Source organism: Trematomus bernacchii, unplaced genomic scaffold (genome assembly GCF_902827165.1).
Source record: "Trematomus bernacchii unplaced genomic scaffold, fTreBer1.1, whole genome shotgun sequence".
NCBI classification, from domain to species: domain Eukaryota; kingdom Metazoa; phylum Chordata; class Actinopteri; order Perciformes; family Nototheniidae; genus Trematomus; species Trematomus bernacchii.
In genome coordinates this window covers 2379824-2398744 of record NW_022987469.1, presented here as the reverse complement: position 1 = coordinate 2398744, position 18921 = coordinate 2379824, and the positions used below count along the sequence as shown (strand labels likewise).

Sequence of the window (18921 nt, the reverse complement as noted above, 5' to 3'; positions counted from 1 at the left end):
TAATAACTTAATTTAGGCCTTAACTAATTCATCAGTGAATATATCTGCACTTTCCTTATTGTTTGGAGTTTGAATCTTTATTGTTTTTGCACTTATTGTAAGTCACTTAATTAGAAATTAATAACATTTTTGAGTAACTCATGACATGAGTAACAATAAAATGTTTCATTCTGGGTTAAAATGCCACTTCAAACCATGGGTGTATTATCGAACAGGAAGGTGTCCTCTGAAGGCTCCGCGTGTTTCCGCTCCTCAGACATTACACTTCCTCCCTCCAGTCATAACAAAGAGACGTCACCTACGTCACTTGTTGACGTCTTGTTGATTTTGAGCGGAGACATTATTTATTTATTAATTGACGCAAGGGCGCTAAATCTAAAATAAACCGTGAATAAAATGTGAAAATACATTAAATATTTTTGGTGAAGCAGCTGCACGCATGAAAGGTTCGATACTTGTTGACTTTACACAATAAACTCGTTACGTTAGCGTCAGATAGCGTTAAATCGAAAATTCTGGGAAAATGACTTGCTAACACTGCCGGTCGGGCTAGCTACATTTTTTAGCAAGATAGCTAACGTTAGCACAAGGGTAGTCCCTACTCCTGGCGTTACCCTACAACTACCTTTGTCGTAATTTGTTATTTCAGTGCTATATTTATTGATGCGATGTCTGGTGTAAAATGCGAACTTTTAAGGTTTAATTTGATAGTATGGTAAGAAGTAAGCTAATATTAGCTGGCTATGTTAAGTAGCATCACACAGCTAACGGTAGGCTGCTTCGTAAGAACCAAGCTATGACCTGTAAGAACTCGCTTAGCCTTTTAGCCGGCTATGTTAGCATTTATTAAATAGTTTGGCTAACCTTAAACCATTAGCTGGGTTGCTTTATTTCGAATCATACATAACTGTGTGGTTAACGTTACATTTTAGGATTATGGCGCCCCGTTTACAGTTGGAGAAAGCGGCTTGGCGTTGGGTGGAATCGGTGAAGCCAGAAGATATCAGGCAGGAGCATATCGAGCTAGCATATCGCGTCAGTCTCCTGGCCTGCAAGAGAGGAACCTGCAGGTAACGTTACGATATTATAACATGTTTAACCGAAGAATGTCTGTTGTGCTAGCAATAGGCCAGGAAAGAATACCGGTATTAGTTGTTTAATTACATTTTAAACGTGGAGGCCTAATGGCCAGATTCTCAGAATGATGCTAATGTTCATAATTTGTATGATTTCCGTGCTTGTGGAGCCCTATGGTGGAGCCCTGTTAAGTTAGTATGAAAGGTCATGGGGATATTCATTTAGGCATACCACAAAATAGCACGAGTTAATCAACACGATGGTAAGCAGTGAGCACTAGTTTGTGCAGTTGCAATGTTACTCATCTTATCTTGATCTGTGCTCTCATTTGTTTATAAAAAACGAACTTCAATGGGCGTGTAGCTTTGATTACAGACAAAACTAAACTTCAAGATTTGAAGAAGTATTTTCCCAACTCATAAGAGTTAGTTACATATCAGCAGAAATCGAAACAGTAAGGTGGATAATCCTGATTTGCTCTTTCAGGAGGAATTGCAAAGGGAATCCCAACTGTCTTGTGGGTATTGGTGAACAGGCGTGGCTTGGGGATATTGATGAAAATGCTTTCCACAATATCGATGACCCAAATTCAGAGCGTCGCGATAAGGTATTTCTTTAATCAGCCACACATTTTGCAAAAGTTTTTCTCATCTGTGTTATTTTTTCAGATCCCTCATTTTTAGTCATGAGGTCCTGAGAAATTATCAAAAGGCCAGAGATGGAAGATATCTAAAGAAACAGTTGATTCATCTCTCTGTCTCTGCCTGTCTCTGCCCCCTTCCAGAACACATTTGTTGGCCTGACCAACCTGGGTGCAACATGTTACGTCAACACATTCCTGCAAGTGTGGTTCCACAACCTTGAGCTGCGTCGGAGCCTCTATCAGTGCCACAATGCCAGAGCCCAGGAACACAATATTGAGTCTGGTACGTTCACTTTTCTTGTGTATACTTTAAGTAGTGCATTCCCCTTCCAGTTATCCATGGGTTTCACTGTCAACACACAATGTCTACAAGCTGACACGTTTTACCTTTTTGTATATGATGAAAGCATTTCCTTTTTCAGATTACGAGCCTGAGTCTATATGTGAGCATCTGCAGTATCTGTTTGCACTGCTGCAGAACAGCAACAGGAAATACATCGACCCTTCAGGGCTGGTCAAAGCACTGGGCCTGGACACAGGACAGCAGCAGGTAAATCCTTAGATTAAGCTGTCAGAAATGTTTCACAATGATTTAGACATTCAGGACTGATTTCACAGTTTGTTGGAAGATGTTTGTGGATATTTTGCCAGAGCCAGAGCCCAAAATGATGTCTTAAAATATGACCAACTGTCAAAAATCTGATTTCAGCTCTGCAACTTAACAATACAAAAACTATTCATTTCAGGATTACACTGCAGAATTAACCACATAATTGGATTTCTGGCATGTTTATTAGTTTTATTATTATTGCTTTTGGGGACTTTTCACAGTGCATTAAATCCAACCCCTCTCTTTTTAGGATGCCCAGGAGTTTTCAAAGCTTTTCTTGTCTGTATTGGAGGACACGCTGTCCAAGCAAAAGAACCCCAACCTGCAGAATGTCATCCAGCGGCAGTTCTGTGGACAGTTCTCCTACGTTACTGTGTAAGACCACTCAGCACTCTAATTTGACACATTTGTATTTGAGTAAAAATAGTGTTTGACATCAGAACTCATTAAAATGTCACAACTTGTATTTCATTAACTGTGTGACATTCAACTAAAGGCCTACGTTTGATTAATTATTGTTGGATTAGGACATTTTGTATAGCACTTTTTCAACAAAGAATTGAGAGAAGGAAGCCAGCAGGTCCCTTTTTATAGTACATGCAAGATAAAATGATAATAACAGCTTATTGTGAAGGGGAGAGACCACACTTGCCACAGTCTGGAAGGATGTGTTTGCCGTCACCTTCCATATTCTTGCCAAGTTTTTTCACTGATGTCCCCACTGTATGATGATGACTTGTGACTTCCCATATAATACTAGGTGTCATCATCTGTTGCAGATACAAAACATGTGCTGGCTTTACATAAAACTCTCTTCTTGTTGCACTTCTCTTCTTTTTTTAAAGCATCAAAAACATCACTTTGGTAGCCTTCCAAATAGTTGACCCTCAGTTGTTAGTGAGGTAAAGAAGAAGGTAAAGAGAAGCATGGTTCGCGTCATTTCATCGCCAACATCAACCAGCCTGTTCACACTGGATCTGATCTCCAGCAAAAGTTTTGGCGTATGGTCTTTCTGTACTGCGAGGGACTCAAGCTAATAAAACACACTGATAATCTACTAAAAAGTATATATTATATATGATATGATTGATACAATTATGATCAACAATAACATTTATCCCTGCTTGCCAATGCTTTTGACTGCCCCCACCCACAAATGATCACAGTCAAAATGTATATTATCCACCTATTCCGCACATTTTTCAGTTAAGAGCAGTGACGGAGAAGATTTTTTAAATGAACCTCCATGTCTGGTTTTGTTACACTTTTATCAGATGAGGTGCAAGTCAAAGGTTAAATTCATTCAAACAGCCATTCATTAAACCTTCTCTGTTGTCGAGTTATTTTTACAGAGCAAGCTGGATACAAGTTATTTTATACCACTTATTCATAATGCTGGGTTTATATAATAAGGATAATGTTTTTATAAGAGTCATCATTTGGAATTGGACAATAATTATGAAAAAGGCATACAGTTGTTTTGTAGGTTGACTAGGTTTTATAAGAAGAATAGGATTGATTAGATATTGAGCCAAAAAAAAGTTAGTTGAGGACTGGCACCATATTGAATTGGACTCATTCAAATTGCAGAAAACTCATCGTTGGTGTTTTTAATTACAAATGAATTTCCCAAAACAAAAATACATTTTCTATCCTGTGCTGGAATCTGTCCTTTTGTTTTTCAGCTGTAACGAGTGTGGACGATCATCTGCTCTGCCGTCCCGATTCTACGAGCTGGAGCTGAACATCCAGGGCCATAAGAATCTCACAGAGTGTGTCACAGAGTTCCTGAAGGTAGCTTTCATTCCTGACATTCAGACCTCTATGCCAACTTCATTGGACAACAATTCCTATGTTTGTATTCATTTCCCAGGAGATCCTTTGAATCCAAACAAAAGCAAATGTCTTACTGAGTATTAATTTAAGAGTTTCATGTAGTTGAGAATGAGATATAAGATGAGTTGAAATGCTTTCCCTAAGAATCTTTGGTCAGTCAAATGTAAAACACAGATTGTTTGCTGAGCCTCTACACTTTGCAGGAGGAGAAGCTGGATGGAGATAACCGCTACTTCTGTGAGAGCTGTCAGAGTAAACAGAATGCAACTCGAAGGATCAGACTGCACAGCATTCCTCCAACCCTCAACCTGCAGCTAATGCGCTTCGTCTTTGATAGGTCAGCCATTGTAGTTCTGATTAAGAAGCACTTGATCAATTCCTCACATGTTTGGGGAATTCTTGTTTTCCCTATGTTGTTAATCATTACAACATTCATAGGCCTGGAATACAAACAGGCAACCCTCTGTTCCTGTCAGTCAAGTCCCCACAGACTGAGCTACTGCCTCCTCACTACCGTCAGTGTATGTGTTGTACTGGTATGAGGAAAAAAGGTCAACTAAACCATGTTGTCTTCCCTAGACTAACAGGCCACAAGAAGAAGCTCAACACCTTCATCAGTTTTCCTGAGCAGCTGGATATGGGGCCTTTCTTGGAAGGAAAAGAAGGTATTAGCATCACGACACACTCATTCTGCACTTTCCCTTAACAATCAATGCATACTGACGTGTCAGTTCTACAGAAGAAACAAAATAAATTTCTTTTATATTCAAAAGACTGAGACCATGTCCTTTGCATTAAAAGAAACAAGAGGGACATTTTCAATAGTCTACAGGGGGGAAACATGTTCCACAATGTCAAAGCAGGACAGCTCTATGTCGTGATGGATTGCTGTCACAATAAATTCACTGCTCAAATATACAGTATATCAGTATTTAAATTGCAATACTTGCTGACTACATTACATCTTCCCCCCAAGCAGCAGCAGCAGACATTTCTATGCCTCTTTGAAAATGAAGTGTGTTGATTTTTGTACGTCTTCGGACGGACTGTTTTTCCAGACCAGAAGTGTGTTTATGAACTGAGTGCGGTGCTGATCCATCGGGGCATCAGTGCCTACTCTGGCCACTACATCGCCCATGTGAAGGACGCCAGCACCGGTGACTGGTACAAGTTCAATGATGAGGAAATTGAGAAGATGGAAGGCAAGAAGCTGCAGCTTGGCATTGAGGAGGACATTGGTGAGTATTACTAAACACACACTGTATGGTTCTACCTTGGTGACAGTCTTAGCTAGTGTAGGCTGTATTAGGTTCTAGCAGTCCTTCTGTTATCCAGTGTAAGGTTGAATGTTAAATAACATTCCTTACTGTTAAAAAAACATCATATTGAAAACCAGGTGAAATAAAAAAATGCAGCATGATGTTTACTTGTATAAAAGCACAGTCACCTGGGCTGGGTAAATTACATCTCCAAATGTTTATACTGAATAAGCAATGTATATCTTTATTTTTAAGTTCAGTAGGTCAAAGCCACAGAGGTCAGATTCCCCTTTTTTAAAACAAATATCATATGACATGGTAAAGCTATGTTTTGATTAATAAAATGTATCAAATGTTTACCTTAAAAAGTGCATATCCCGCATGCCCTGGTCACCATGATGGGGCTTGGGTAAAAACAAAAATCACAATGCTCTTACCTTTTTTACCCACCTGATGGTCAGGTCTGCATCTATTCACCTTCTCAAAGTTGTTGCTCTTCCTTTTGGGATTCTTTGTCCCCAGCTGAGACGGTGAAGTCCCAGACACGGAAGCCAAAGTGCAGCAAAGGCTACCACTGCTCCCGAAACGCCTACATGCTGGTGTATAAGGTCCAGGAGGAGGAGAAGTCTGATTCCTCCTGTACCAATGTCGAGGTGCCAGGTGAGAAGAAAAATGTTCACATTAGTTTGTTTATGAGCAACATGTACTTATTTCTTGACACAAACAAAGATGGCAGCCAGAAAAAGAAGCAGCAAGCATTTCTGGTCTGGTTTATTATTATGGTCCATGTGACTTGGTCTGATGGTTTCTTTTACCTCTCAATTGCAGCCTTCCTTCAGAGGTTGGTGGACCAAGACAACCATAAATTTGAGGAGTGGTGCACTGAGATGGCGGAAATGAGAAAACAGAGCGTGGATAAGGGCAAGGCCAAGCATGAGGAGGTGAAGGAGCTCTACGAGCTTTTACCCGCAAAAGACGGTCGGTAAAAACATTCCCTAATCACCCACAGAAACAGAAACACACAAAAATGTACATGTTTGTTTTCAGTAAAGACAGGGTAATTAAGGGAAAGGCTGAATAATGGATGTAGATTGCTTTACTTGTGCAACACTAACCTTGTAACACTGCAAGTACCACCTAAGAATACCTTTATTCGTACAGTACAGTACAGTACAGTACAGTACAGTACATAACATAACACCCCGATGAACCGATAGGATTAGGAATGTTTGCCAAAAGCAAAAACTGTGTCTTGGTTTTGTTTATTAAAATAATATCTACATTTTCCAGTGTCAGAGTAACGAAAGAAGTCAGGTGTTGATCAAAAACTAGTAGTTGTGTTTGATTAAATACGATTTCAATATTTGTACATGTGTTTTTAAATATGGATATTTGAGGGATTATTTACATCAAGACTGTTATCACAGAACAGCCTGGATTTATTCCATTACAACCAGAACTCCTGTGTCTCTTTATGTTTGAAGTGTTTCTTTGCTCTTCCCCCCTCAGGCGAGTTATATGAGTTTATCCCAATGGACTGGTTGAAGAAGTGGCTAGAGGACTCCACTGCAACAAGAGAGATCGACAACGCCAGCTTCCTTTGTTCTCACGGCAAACTGCACCCAGACAAGGTGGGAGACACCAAGAGGGTTTCCCTGCAAGCAGCCCAGGTCCTCTACGAGCGCTACAGCGGAGGGCCCAGACTGGACGGTCAGTCAAACAGAGGCTGTGATCTTTTCTCAAATCATGAGAGTTTTAGTGCTCTCAAATTCAATAGTTACACAGAAGTAGGTATCAATAATCACTATTCTAAAACTATGAACAATTCTGATATTCTTCAAACTAAATATGTTGGCATGGAATCAACTTTGCGCAGCTCTAAACAACGTTATAGTAGTAGGAGGGTTGCTTAAGACTTAAAGAGTGAGCCTGAAGTATAGCACTTTGCATGTTTCCAAATGTTAAATACAACACCAAGCTTGCACTTAAAGGTATTCCTGTAAGCCATACACTACATCAGACTGAACCTGGTGAGCACTATCTAAGCTTATCCAGTTTTCTTTTTTTTCTATCTATAAAAAATACAAGTGATAAACATTAGATGAATAGTTTTTGAAAGAACAGCCACAGCAAACTAAAGAGGTTAGCTGAGAAACAAGTTTGTTGATCTTGATTGATCACAGACTTACCTGCATCACTGACGAGTCATTAACATCACTAGTCGTCTCACGAAAGCAAAGCAGGGGTTGATTTTGCTTGCCGGTATTCCTGTCATGTTTAGTAAACACTTTGTTTTGAAAGCATATCATCCTAAAACCCCAATGTTTGTCTTCTACCTGTTCACGTATCCTAATGTGTGTATGTTCAGGTTCCTCCATGTGCAGAGAGTGTGTTAGCCAGCGGTGCAGAGTGCTGCGCCTTAAGAACCAGCTCAATGAAGACTACAAGGAAATCACCAACCTGGTTAAACGCACGCTCAGGTAAACACACTCAAAGAAAGAGTTGGTGGTGCTGTGCAGTAAGTCAAGTTTAGATCAAAATCTATTTAAATTGTCATGAACTTTAACTATAAACTCCAGCAGCAATAGTACTGCTACCTTCCTCTGGCACACACACTTATTGTGCAAGCCAAAAGGAACATCATGTAAAAAAGACTTTACTGTTATGTATTCCGTTTCTGAAAAGAGCTAAAGAGAGGTATTTCAGAACCAGTGCAGTTGCTTCATAAGATGGAACCCTCAATGAGCAATCCAGAATTGCAAATCTAAATGAATGGTGTGTGTGGATGTGTGTCAGTGGTGAGGGCTACTGGACGGGCAAAGCCTCTCTGCGTAGCTGGAGGCAGTTGGCATTAGAGCAGCTGGACGAAGACGAACAGGAAACCAAACACAGCAATGGCCAGACCAATGGACAGGGACCACACAGCAACAGCAAAGGTGAGAGACATGCATGCCAATTTGTTTCTGTCTTGAAATACAATTGGCCTTGGAAATGTTTGTCAGAAAACATATAAATAACAGTAATGTATTGTTTGATTGTAGAGTTTGGCTCAGAGCTCTCAGAGGGCAACGAGGATGACATGAAGACTTTCAATGAAGACATTGTCTGCACTCACGGTACCAGCATCCAGAATGATCTTAATGAAATACTTTAACAATGACGTTCAATTCTGTTGCACATTGCACCCCGGGCGCTGTACGATAGGTGCCCACTGCTCCTGGTTCTAGGAAGGGTTAAAAGCAGAGAACACATTTCACTGTGAGCTGTGTGCTCTGCATGTGTGACCATTAAAGAGGGGTTTCATCCTCCAATTCTATCTATTCTGTATAACAACCTAATTGTGTATGTGTGTTCTTGCTGTAGGGGGTCTGAGTATTTTGGAGACAGAACGGAAGCTGGTGTCCTCTGAAGTTTGGGCCAAGCTAAGGGAATACTTCCCCAAAGCCCCAGAATTCACCCAAAACCAAGAGCCTTGCCAGCTGTGCCTGGTGAGTGAACTGACTGAAACACCCTGATACCTCACCTGCATCCTTACACGTTTACTTTCTGAAAGTGTTTTCTCTAAGCCTAGCGGTTGCAGGTGTAAAGATGGAACTTTATAGAACAACTGCTACACTATATGGACATTCCAGTCATCCATCTTTAATTATTCAGCGTAATGGTGTTTGTCAATTGCTGCTGTTGTATGTTCGTTGATCCAGTTATCAATCAGACAATGTTTTGCAAGGGAGATGGCTTTGCTATATGAAAAAAAGATGAGTTTGACGTGTTTCATGTTGTCCTCACTATCAACAATCTGGACCAGCATCAGAAACTTAGGAGAAAACAAGCTGATAGATGTGCAGTTACATTTTGAAGGAAGTGTACCTTAGCTACGAAGGCCATGTGCGTAGGATCTGTTAAAGCACTGTAACTAAATGTTGAACTCAAAATCAGCCCAAATAAAGACTAGATATTCATACAAAAACACTGTTCTCTTAATCTTCAAATCAGGTCAAACTTATTTGATATAGCACTTTTCATACACAAAGGTAACTCAAAGTGCTTCACATTTGGAAGCCAAATCCAAAATGTGGGTCTTGAGATTGCTCTTAAGAGTATGCACGCACCCTGCCGACCTCAGGTCTTCTGTGAGGCTGTTCCACATCGTGTGCAATAATACAAAGAAGCCTTACAGAAGGTCTTTGTTTTCGCTTTGAATATGATTAAAAGGATAAATAGCCAGGCTCGAGGTTTTTGAAGTATTTTCAAATCTTAAGAGAGTGAAACATTGGGTTAGTTGTAAAAACAAAGCTTTTCCTTCTTGTGTGTCCAGACTCTAGAGCAGGAAGAAAAGGACAACGAGGCGGTAAGTAAGATGATGGCCCAGGACCAGAAGAACCAGCTGCTCAACCTCTTCAATGAGAAGAACCGGCCAATACTCAACAAGTGGCCTGAGGTAGACACACCGCCAAGCACCTCTTCACACAATACACTTATTGAAAAGAGGACACATGTCTATAAAGAATAGAGCAATAGAGGCTCAACGGGCAGGATATGTTAGACTAAGGTCGCATTCACACCAGCCTTGTATAGTCCGGTTGAATCGAACCCTGGTGCGTTTAGCCGCTTGGTGCGGTTCGTTTGGGTTTATGGGAACGCAGTCCGAGACCTCTGAAGTGAACTAAACAACCGGACTCTGGTCCGCCTAAAAGAGGTGCTTGCAAGTGAACTCTGGAGCGGTTCATCGCTGGTGTGAACGCAGTCCGCACCAAAACATAGGAAGTGTAGTATTTACGAGTCACAAGAACACGGATGTCTTCCAAATCTTTAGCGAAAGATTCTTTCGCTAAAGATTTTGAAGAAATCAGCCGTTGTTTAGTTAAAGAGTGAAGCAGAATGAAGTGTTGAACAGTGTCGTAACAGTAAAAATGCTCCGTCAACTATACATAAAAGTCAGAGCCACCTGTCGCCTGTGAATCCCCCTCCTTACTGCAGAACGTCTCTCATTATGTGTTATAATGTTTTTTAACGGACGTTGTCTGATTATATAATCATATGCGCGGGCCGCTAGTGTCTGTTGATCTCCAGATTAACAGCAGCATGAGAATACGGACTATTAGGTGTGAATGCGACCTAAGACACATATTTATAGTGCAGCATGAATTGCCCTTTAATATCATCATGACAATTCAGCAAATGTCATGATTCACGATGATTCAGGTGAATACAGCAACTGCTCTCTTGTTTGTCTCTCTAGGACACCGATGTACTTTACATAGTCCCGCTGTTTTTTGTGGAGGAATGGAGAAAATTCATAAGGTATGTTTGTTTGCAGAAATTAATCGAATACAATGAGTGCGTTTGTAATCACAACAAGAATGAATGACTATGCATTCAGGAACAGGTTCATCCTTCCATAAAATGAGTTTCTAAAAACAGAAGTTTATGAGTTGTCTGTTTTTAGTAATGACTTGAACCAATTCATTCATTTATTTAGTTTGCATTTAGATTGTCCCTTTCATTTCTCATTTGGCCAGTCACTTATGTTGAATATGTGTAATTGCAAGTTGAGTTTTGAAGTGGTTATTTTTCTCTCCTGTGTGTGTGTTTTTGTAGGAGGCCCACTAAGTCCTCTCCAGTGTCTAATGTAGGCAACACTCTGCTGCTCTGTCCTCACGGAGGCTTCATGTTCACCTACGACTCCCTCATCAACGGAGATGCACAACAGTGAGTTCTGCTTATTCAACTTAAGGAAATTAGCTTTTCAACTTCCAACCAAACCAGATAACCCGTGTTTCCATGAGAATCATACCTCTGACAAGGACATAGAATACAACTGGAAGAACAATTCAACTTCAGAGGTGGGGAGGGTACTCATATATTGTACTTAAGTAGAAGTACCAGAGTGTAGGAATACTCTGTTAGAAATCAAATCCCTGCAATCGAAATGTTACTCAAGCAAAAGTAGTGATTGTGCAGATTGGTCCATTTCAGAATAATATATATGATATGTTTTATAATGATTGATCATGAAAGTGTTCTCAAAGCTGGTAAAGGTGCAGCTAGTTTGAATGACTTTGTATACTGCAGGGTAGCTTGTGAATTTACTCCAGGTGAAACTAAAGTCTGATTTAACACTTGATTATATTTCACATCATTCATCCACATCTGTAAAGTAACTAAAGGTATTCAATACATGTAGTAAAGTAAAAGTACACCATTTACCTCTGAAATGTAGTGGACTAGAAGTACAAAGCAGCAAACAATTGAAATACTCAATTAGTACTTCAAAATTGTACTTGATTACAGTACTTGAGCAAATCTCCTTAGTTACTTTACATCACTGCAGTCCATCAAGATGAACTTGTATGAATCCAGGTTTCACTCTGGTGTTATTTTATAGTTATACACATAAGCCAGAAATACACACACACACATAAACAGGTACCATAGACATGCACTAATGAAGAGAGAGAAATGTCTCAGAGTGTTCCGACTCCAACCGGCGACCCTTGGATTCCCTAAAGACTGAGCTACTGCCGCCCCGCTCATACTGATAACAAGGGGTGTAGCAAATAGTAATACACTTGAGTAACATCATTTCATATTTTGGGATGCTGTATTTATTGTGAAACACTCAGCCTTTATTCAAATGTTTAAATGCAAAGGTTTTTGGTAGTCATTGGCTTAGATGGCACATTGTATTATTAGTATGATGCTGGATGTTACAGGGACTGTGATTAATGAATGGATATATTTGTATCTGTGTATAATTGTGAAGTGATGTATCAGCGACTGACTCTGCTGTGGTCTCATGTTGTGCTGTTTGTCCTGCACAGTGTAGCCCTGCTCTGGCCCAGCGAGTGGGAAGTGATCAGCCGGCTTTTCATTGTGGACCAGCCCATCTCCATCCACTGCTTCAAACAGACCACACCCAGTGGCGCCACCACGCAGTACACCACTCAGCCTGGTAAGGGTGCACAGTCGGGGAAAAGGCTTCTCCTCCCGTGTGCATGGCTCAGCTTTACAATGTTTATTCTAATGCTTTTCTATTCACTTAGACTAATACTCCAAATCTATTATTAACTAGCAAACACTCTTTGCCTGTGGGGAAAGGTGTGCTTTGTTAATACCTTGCTCCTTTTGTGGGAGCTGCTTTTGACACCATTGACCACCAAATTCTTTTATCACGCCTTGAACTGTGTGTTGGAATTAAAGGTAATGTCCTAAAATGGTTTCAATCCTATCTGTCAGAAAGGACCTTTTCTGTGCATCTTGGCCAGTATTCTTCAGCTGCAGCCACACTAGCATATGGGGTCCCTCAAGGTTCTATCCTAGGCCCCATTTTGTTCAGTCTGTATTTACTACCTCTGGGGTCAATTTTTAAAAACCATAACATTTCTTACCATTGCTTTGCAGATGATCTGCAGGTATACCTGCCTATAAAAGCAAATAAGGAATCTAGGATTGCTTTGCTTAGCTGTCTGAAAGACATCAAATCATGGATGGAAATCAACTTCTTGACTCAACGAAAACAAGACAGAGATTATAATATTTGGACAGTCTGAACTCCTGGATGGCTTTAATAGTGTACTCGGCCCCCTAGCCTCCTACAGCCGTCCCTCTGTCAGAAATCTTAGAGTCATCTTTGACAACTGTTTTAAATTCGACAAACAAATAAGCTCAGTTGTCAGGACAAGCTTCTTCCAGCTGTGGCTTCTGGGGAAGGTAAAGGCCTATCTTCCTAGTAAGGAATTTGAACAGCTAATCCACCTATTTATAAAGTCTCGTTTAGACTATTGTAACTCCCTGTATATTGGTGTTGATAAGTGTTTGATCCGTCGCCTGCAGCTGGTCCAAAATGCGGCTGCACGCCTTCTTACTGGGAAGAGACGTTTTGGCAGACCTTCATTGGCTTCCTGTCCGTTACAGGATCCAGTTCAAGTACTTACTTGTTGTTTTTAAGTCATTGCATGGACTGGCACCACATTACCTGTCTGAGTTGTTGCACCGCCATGCTCCAGCTAGAGCATTGCGATCAGCTCAGCAGAATATGTTGGTGGTTCCTCGGTGCAGGAAAAAACCCCGAGGTGACAGGGCTTTCAGTGTTACAGCCTCCCAGTACATATCCGGACTGCTGAGTCTATTGAACTTTTTAAATCTCAGCTAAAAACTCACCTCTTTGCACTGGCTTTTAATACGATTTGAACATTACATTTTTACATTTGTATGTGTTTTTTTTAATATATTTTTCTAGTTATTGTGCTTTTTATCATGTTTTTAATTATTGTTTTATTATTGTACTCCCATTGTGTTATTTAATATTTATTGCCTGTACAGCACTTTGGTCAACTGAAGGTTGTTTTAAATGTGCTATATAAATAAAGATTGAGATTGAGATGAAGTGTTGCTTTAAACTGTTTGGCTCATGGTCCTTTATGTGTGTGATTGTTTGTGTTCAGATCTCTGTTGGGAGTGCAGAGAGAGCTTCCTGTTCCAGCAGCAGAGGGACCTCAGAGAGTATACCCAAGCAACCATCTACATCCGCAAAGTCATGGAGGACCAGATGGTATGAAAAAATGACATTTTAGGACTTCCAAACAGTAACAATAGTTTTTTTTCACATAATGTTTAGAATGTGATGCCCACAATCTTAATATTTGTCCTCTGCATAGATAATAAAGGAGGGTGCTCCGGAGCTGACTGCCAGCAGCTCTGAGGCAGAGGAGGAGAAGGAAGAGAAAGAGGAGAAGGAGGAGCCTCCAAAGGTGGATGGAGAGAGAGACTCAGACTTCAGCCAGGTGAGTCCATTACTCTGACTAGCAACAGTAGCAGTAGTAAAAGTATATATATTCCACATCAGAGCACTAGCCGCTTTCACACCAAGTACTTTGCTGTACTTAGTGCCGGCACTTAGTGCCCAGCACTTAGTGCCCCCATGGCACTAAGTACAGATCGCGTTCACACCGGAATAAGTTACGCAAATGAAGCCGCTGACGTCACTTCTTCTTCTTCTGCTTTCATTTCATTTCATTTCAAACCTTTATTTATCCAGGTGTATCCCATTGAGATCATTGATCTCTTTTTCAAGGGAGACCTGGCAGGCCGCAAACCACTTCACGGCGTATACTGCCACCCGAAGTCCCCGGAGTTGGGGACTGGCTTCAGTGGAAGCTGCTGGGACTCCCAGCAGCTTCTACTGAAGCCTTCCGAGTAAATCGCCAGAACGCCGACACCTCCTCAGCACTCCACCCCTCCCATGTTTTCTTTTGTGTTGCCATAAGTTATTCTCTCTCCGTTGGTGCGTGGGGCTAATGCTAATAATGCTAATGCCAGCAAATACAATGGCGGCTTCACAAAACTTTTCAGAGTTTTACGGGGCGTGGTGTGCAATTCGCCCAGCCAATCGAAATTGGTACTTTTTTCTCCCCAGGATAGTACCACCTCTCTAGCAGGCACTAAAAATGGGGGTAAAAGTTCCCGGCACTAAGTACTCTTTTTGGTATGAACGCAAAATAAGAGGTACTAACGGAACTAAACGGGAAAAGTACGGGGAAAAGTACTCCGGTGTGAACGCGCCTATTGATATAGCTCCAAACAACTGTTTTCATTGTAAAGATATAGTGTGCTGAAGTATTCGCTGAGTTTTGTTTACGCAGCCAGTCTGTTTGTGTTCCCCCGCTGGACGGCTAGTGCACTGCGCTCACACAGCGCTCACACAGCGCTCACACTGCGCTCACACAGCGCTCACACAGCGCTCACACATCGCTCACACAGCGCTCACACAGCGCTCACACTGCGCTCACACAGCGCTCACACAGCGCTCACACAGCGCTCACACAGCGCTCACACTGCGCTCACACAGCGCTCACACAGCGCTCACACATCGCTCACACAGCGCTCACACAGCGCTCACACTGCGCTCACACAGCGCTCACACAGCGCTCACACATCGCTCACACAGCGCTCACACAGCGCTCACACAGCGCTCACACATCGCTCACACAGCGCTCACACAGCGCTCACACTGCGCTCACACAGCGCTCACACAGCGCTCACACATCGCTCACACAGCGCTCACACAGCGCTCACACATCGCTCACACAGCGCTCACACATCGCTCACACAGCGCTCACACTGCGCTCACTGCTGATAACACAGTCCTGAGTTAACAGTAGCGTATTGTCCTCCCTCTGGTTCCCCTCGTAGCTGTTAGTAAGCACTCTTAGCTGCTAGTCTCCGGCTCAGCACGCGCCATGTTGAAAGCCGTGTGGAGACTAACCCTCAATCCTAATCCTTATCTTTCAATGTGAAGTCTGATTATAAATAAATCAACAAGAAATAACAATAGTCAGACAAGTAATCTATAAATCAAATGCTTGGCAAAAAGGGAAAAAATATCCAGTATCTCTGGCTGTAAAAGGGCAATACAAAATGAAATGATTTTATTCTTCCCAAATGCAATAATTGGAAGGCCAACCTGCCAACCTGCCAGTCTGCACTCTGCACTCTGCTCTCTGACTGTTGCAAGCTGCTAGCTTGACAGCTGTGTGCTAACAATAGCCATGTCCACTGGTTACATTTACTATGACATGTTTTTGTTCATAATGAGGGGAGGGGCTTAGGAGGGACGGGCTGTCAGTGTTTCCAACTCAGCGATTTTTTTCACAAAAGTTAGTGACCTGTGATCACGGGTACTTTCAGTTGAAAAGAGTTGGCAACATTGGGCTGGGTTTTTCAGTTGGATCATTAAAAAAAATGTAACTAACTGTTGCTGGCTTTTGACCAAGCTTTAAGCATTTGTTTGTGCTGGCAAAGATGAGAAATAAACACATCGTTACACCTACCAGCTATTAATCAGTACTTTCTTTCAGTCTCAAGATGGTGCAAAGCGGCTAAAGTTGGATGACGGCAGCTCAGCATCAGCAGCTACAGTCCCTGTGACCAAAATGACCAGACTAGGTGGAATCAGGAGGAGCACCCGGCACAGGAAACTCAGAGGAGAGAAAGCGCTGATTGTTTCTGCTAATCAGACACTTAAAGAGCTGAAAATACAGGTGAGGGCTCCACATGAGTGGATACAAGCCTGACGCATTCAGATGAATGTAGAATGACATCTAGAGGGTGAATAGAGGAAAGTAGGTTCACATAAACCGAATCTGTCCTTCTACTCAGGTATTTGAAAGCGCTAACCAGAACTGTTTCTGAAAAGTATTTTGATTACTGTGCTCCACAGTCAATGAATGTTCTGTGTTCACAGAACTAACATTGCTGTGCTCCTCACCCTGTAGATTATGCATGCCTTCTCCGTGGCTCCGTTTGACCAGAACCTCTCCATCAATGGTGAAAGTCTGACGGACGACTCAGCAACTCTGGGTAGTCTGGGCGTCATCCCAGAGAGCATCATCTGTCTAAAGGTACCTCTTACTGTAGAAATCCGAACCCCTACAGATCCTTTCCTTTGGTCCACAACATTCATTCATTGTTTCCTTACAGGCTGATGAGCCAATAGCAGACTATGCTGCAATGGATGATGTCTATCAGGGTATGTCATTATCTTCTCCTAAAATATATGACATTAATAAAAGATCATATATAATAATACTGTGTCTCATCTCTTCCCTTCACAGTGAGAATGCCTGAAGAGGGATTTAAAGGTAAACATGCTTTCTCTTCATTTGATATGTTTGTTTTCTTCTACGGTTTTCCCCTTATTTGCCAATTGTGAACCTGGAAATGTTGATTACACCAAAGTGTTATGTTAGAAATGTAGAGTATGGGTCCCCAACACAAAGAAACTGCCGGATGCTAACATGGTTGTTGGGCAAGTGCCTTTGGGGGTTATTGAGGATACTGAATCCATATCTGACATTTCCGGATCAATAATAGCAGTTTTAAACAGAAAGAGACTATTTGTAGACACTATGGGCTGATTTTGATTAATTTTGGGTCACTTTGGGAGGATTTAGTGGATTCTGGATCATTTGGATTGGTCAGATTGCTTATTTTTATGAAGAACAATTGTCCACAGGAGAGATGATCATTTGAATCTTGTGCTCTCTATATCCAATGGTCGCAGCACTACTCATTGCAGTCCAAATCAGCCCACCGAGAGTACACATATTGCCATCTTCTGGTTAAAACTACTGTTATTGATCCTGACAAGAAATGGCAGAAATGGATTCAGTATCCTCAATAACCCCCTTTCCACTCCAAAATGTTCCAAATGTGCCAAGACGATTTGGGGACCCCTGCTATACATGAAACGTTGGAGTACTCACCATTTCAGAGTTCACTATGCTGGCAACTTGACTCATATCAAGTAGTAAGCTAGCATCTCTGTTCTCTTCATTCGTGCATTACAATGTAAAGGGATATCCGTATCATGTAGTTGAGTTCATCTCATTTTTGCATTTCTGAACAAAGTGAGATGCAGGCATTGATCCAGAGGAATGGGAAAGTGACTTCCCCAACACTACATCTTTATCTTAGTATTGTATCGGGTCTTGCCTCGTCATAACATTTCCAATCCACGCTGTATCCTTTATTAAGGAGAAGGATTTGAGCCTGTTTTGACACCTTAGCATTGAAGCCACTTTCTGAATACCCTCCACATGTAGTACAACTGGAACACTGAAAGTTGACCAAATGTTTGTATTTTTGATCATACTCTTTGGTTGAATCAATTGGTTGTGTTAACTCTTTACTGTATTGTGCAGTATTGTTATGGAATACGTTTGAATGGTTTGGTTTTTGGTGAAAGTTAGTTTTTGCTTTAATCTCTGAGTTTCTGTGTTCCTGCAGGCACTGGGCTTCTCGGGCACTGAGGACAGCGCAGACGTAGCTATGCTTGAATTGGACGGATGAAAATGTAAAAGGAAACAAAGTTTACATTTGTCAAGGGTCCATATATAAATAAGTGCTTTAATTTGTTTTTTTTACGTTTTGAGTAGGCTTTCTTTAATAAAACTGTGACTATGTTGCAAAGCCACTGCTTTTCTCTACATAGGGTAGGCTTGACTTTGTTATTTAAAATTCTTAATGATTCTGAAGGACGTGTGGCAGCGCTGCTACCTGACTAATAGAATCTGAATGAAGCTAAATGGATCTGTTTTATTCTGAGGCTTGGCTTCAGCAAACTTCTACTTTTACTCCAAAATGGGCTTTGTTTTGGACTCTTTTAAATTATGGCAGACAAAATCAATCCAATATTCTCTTTCCTTTACGTGGAAGCTTGTGTTCTCACTGCAGAGTTTTCAGGTTTGTCAAAAAAGAATGCACGAGTAACTGTTAAGTATTACAAATATAACTGCTCCTAAATGTTAGAACATTAATTACCTCTACAGCAAATCTATATCCATATACTCCATGTGGCATTTGGAATGACATAGCTACACGGTGAGAGTTGGGAGTGAGAAACAGAATGCAAGCAGTGATATGTCCTGTTCTTTTCACTGTTATTTCTTATGGACAATAAAGTTATTTTCAAAGCACTCTGTCCTCACATACTTGTA

At 41.3% G+C, this 18921-nt stretch overlaps 1 protein-coding gene across 4 annotated transcripts; it reads left to right on the top strand.

Annotated features, from left to right (window-relative positions):
- The first annotated feature begins 274 nt into the window (after nucleotides 1-274).
- usp48 (ubiquitin specific peptidase 48) lies at nucleotides 275-18900 on the top strand. Of its 4 annotated transcripts, XM_034144171.1 has the most exons (28): nucleotides 275-446; nucleotides 933-1070; nucleotides 1564-1684; nucleotides 1862-2003; nucleotides 2143-2270; nucleotides 2581-2705; nucleotides 4016-4124; nucleotides 4370-4503; nucleotides 4746-4831; nucleotides 5225-5404; nucleotides 5948-6085; nucleotides 6254-6403; nucleotides 6935-7135; nucleotides 7794-7905; nucleotides 8222-8361; nucleotides 8467-8541; nucleotides 8789-8913; nucleotides 9741-9863; nucleotides 10665-10726; nucleotides 11024-11134; nucleotides 12247-12377; nucleotides 13870-13976; nucleotides 14083-14208; nucleotides 16282-16464; nucleotides 16699-16824; nucleotides 16904-16952; nucleotides 17038-17064; nucleotides 18212-18900. In XM_034144171.1, the coding sequence occupies exons 2-28, from the start codon at nucleotides 937-939 to the stop codon at nucleotides 18232-18234; spliced, it is 3168 nt and encodes a 1055-aa protein (XP_034000062.1). In that variant the 5' UTR covers nucleotides 275-446; nucleotides 933-936; the 3' UTR covers nucleotides 18235-18900. The 4 variants fall into 4 exon arrangements, 2 of the variants coding, with proteins under 2 accessions (XP_034000062.1, XP_034000076.1); XR_004556973.1 differs by lacking the exons at nucleotides 16282-16464; nucleotides 16699-16824; nucleotides 16904-16952; nucleotides 17038-17064; nucleotides 18212-18900 and having other exon boundaries at nucleotides 12252-12377; XR_004556977.1 differs by lacking the exons at nucleotides 9741-9863; nucleotides 10665-10726; nucleotides 11024-11134; ... (6 more) ...; nucleotides 17038-17064; nucleotides 18212-18900 and having other exon boundaries at nucleotides 6935-7212; nucleotides 8789-8903.
- The last annotated feature ends 21 nt before the right edge of the window (nucleotides 18901-18921 follow it).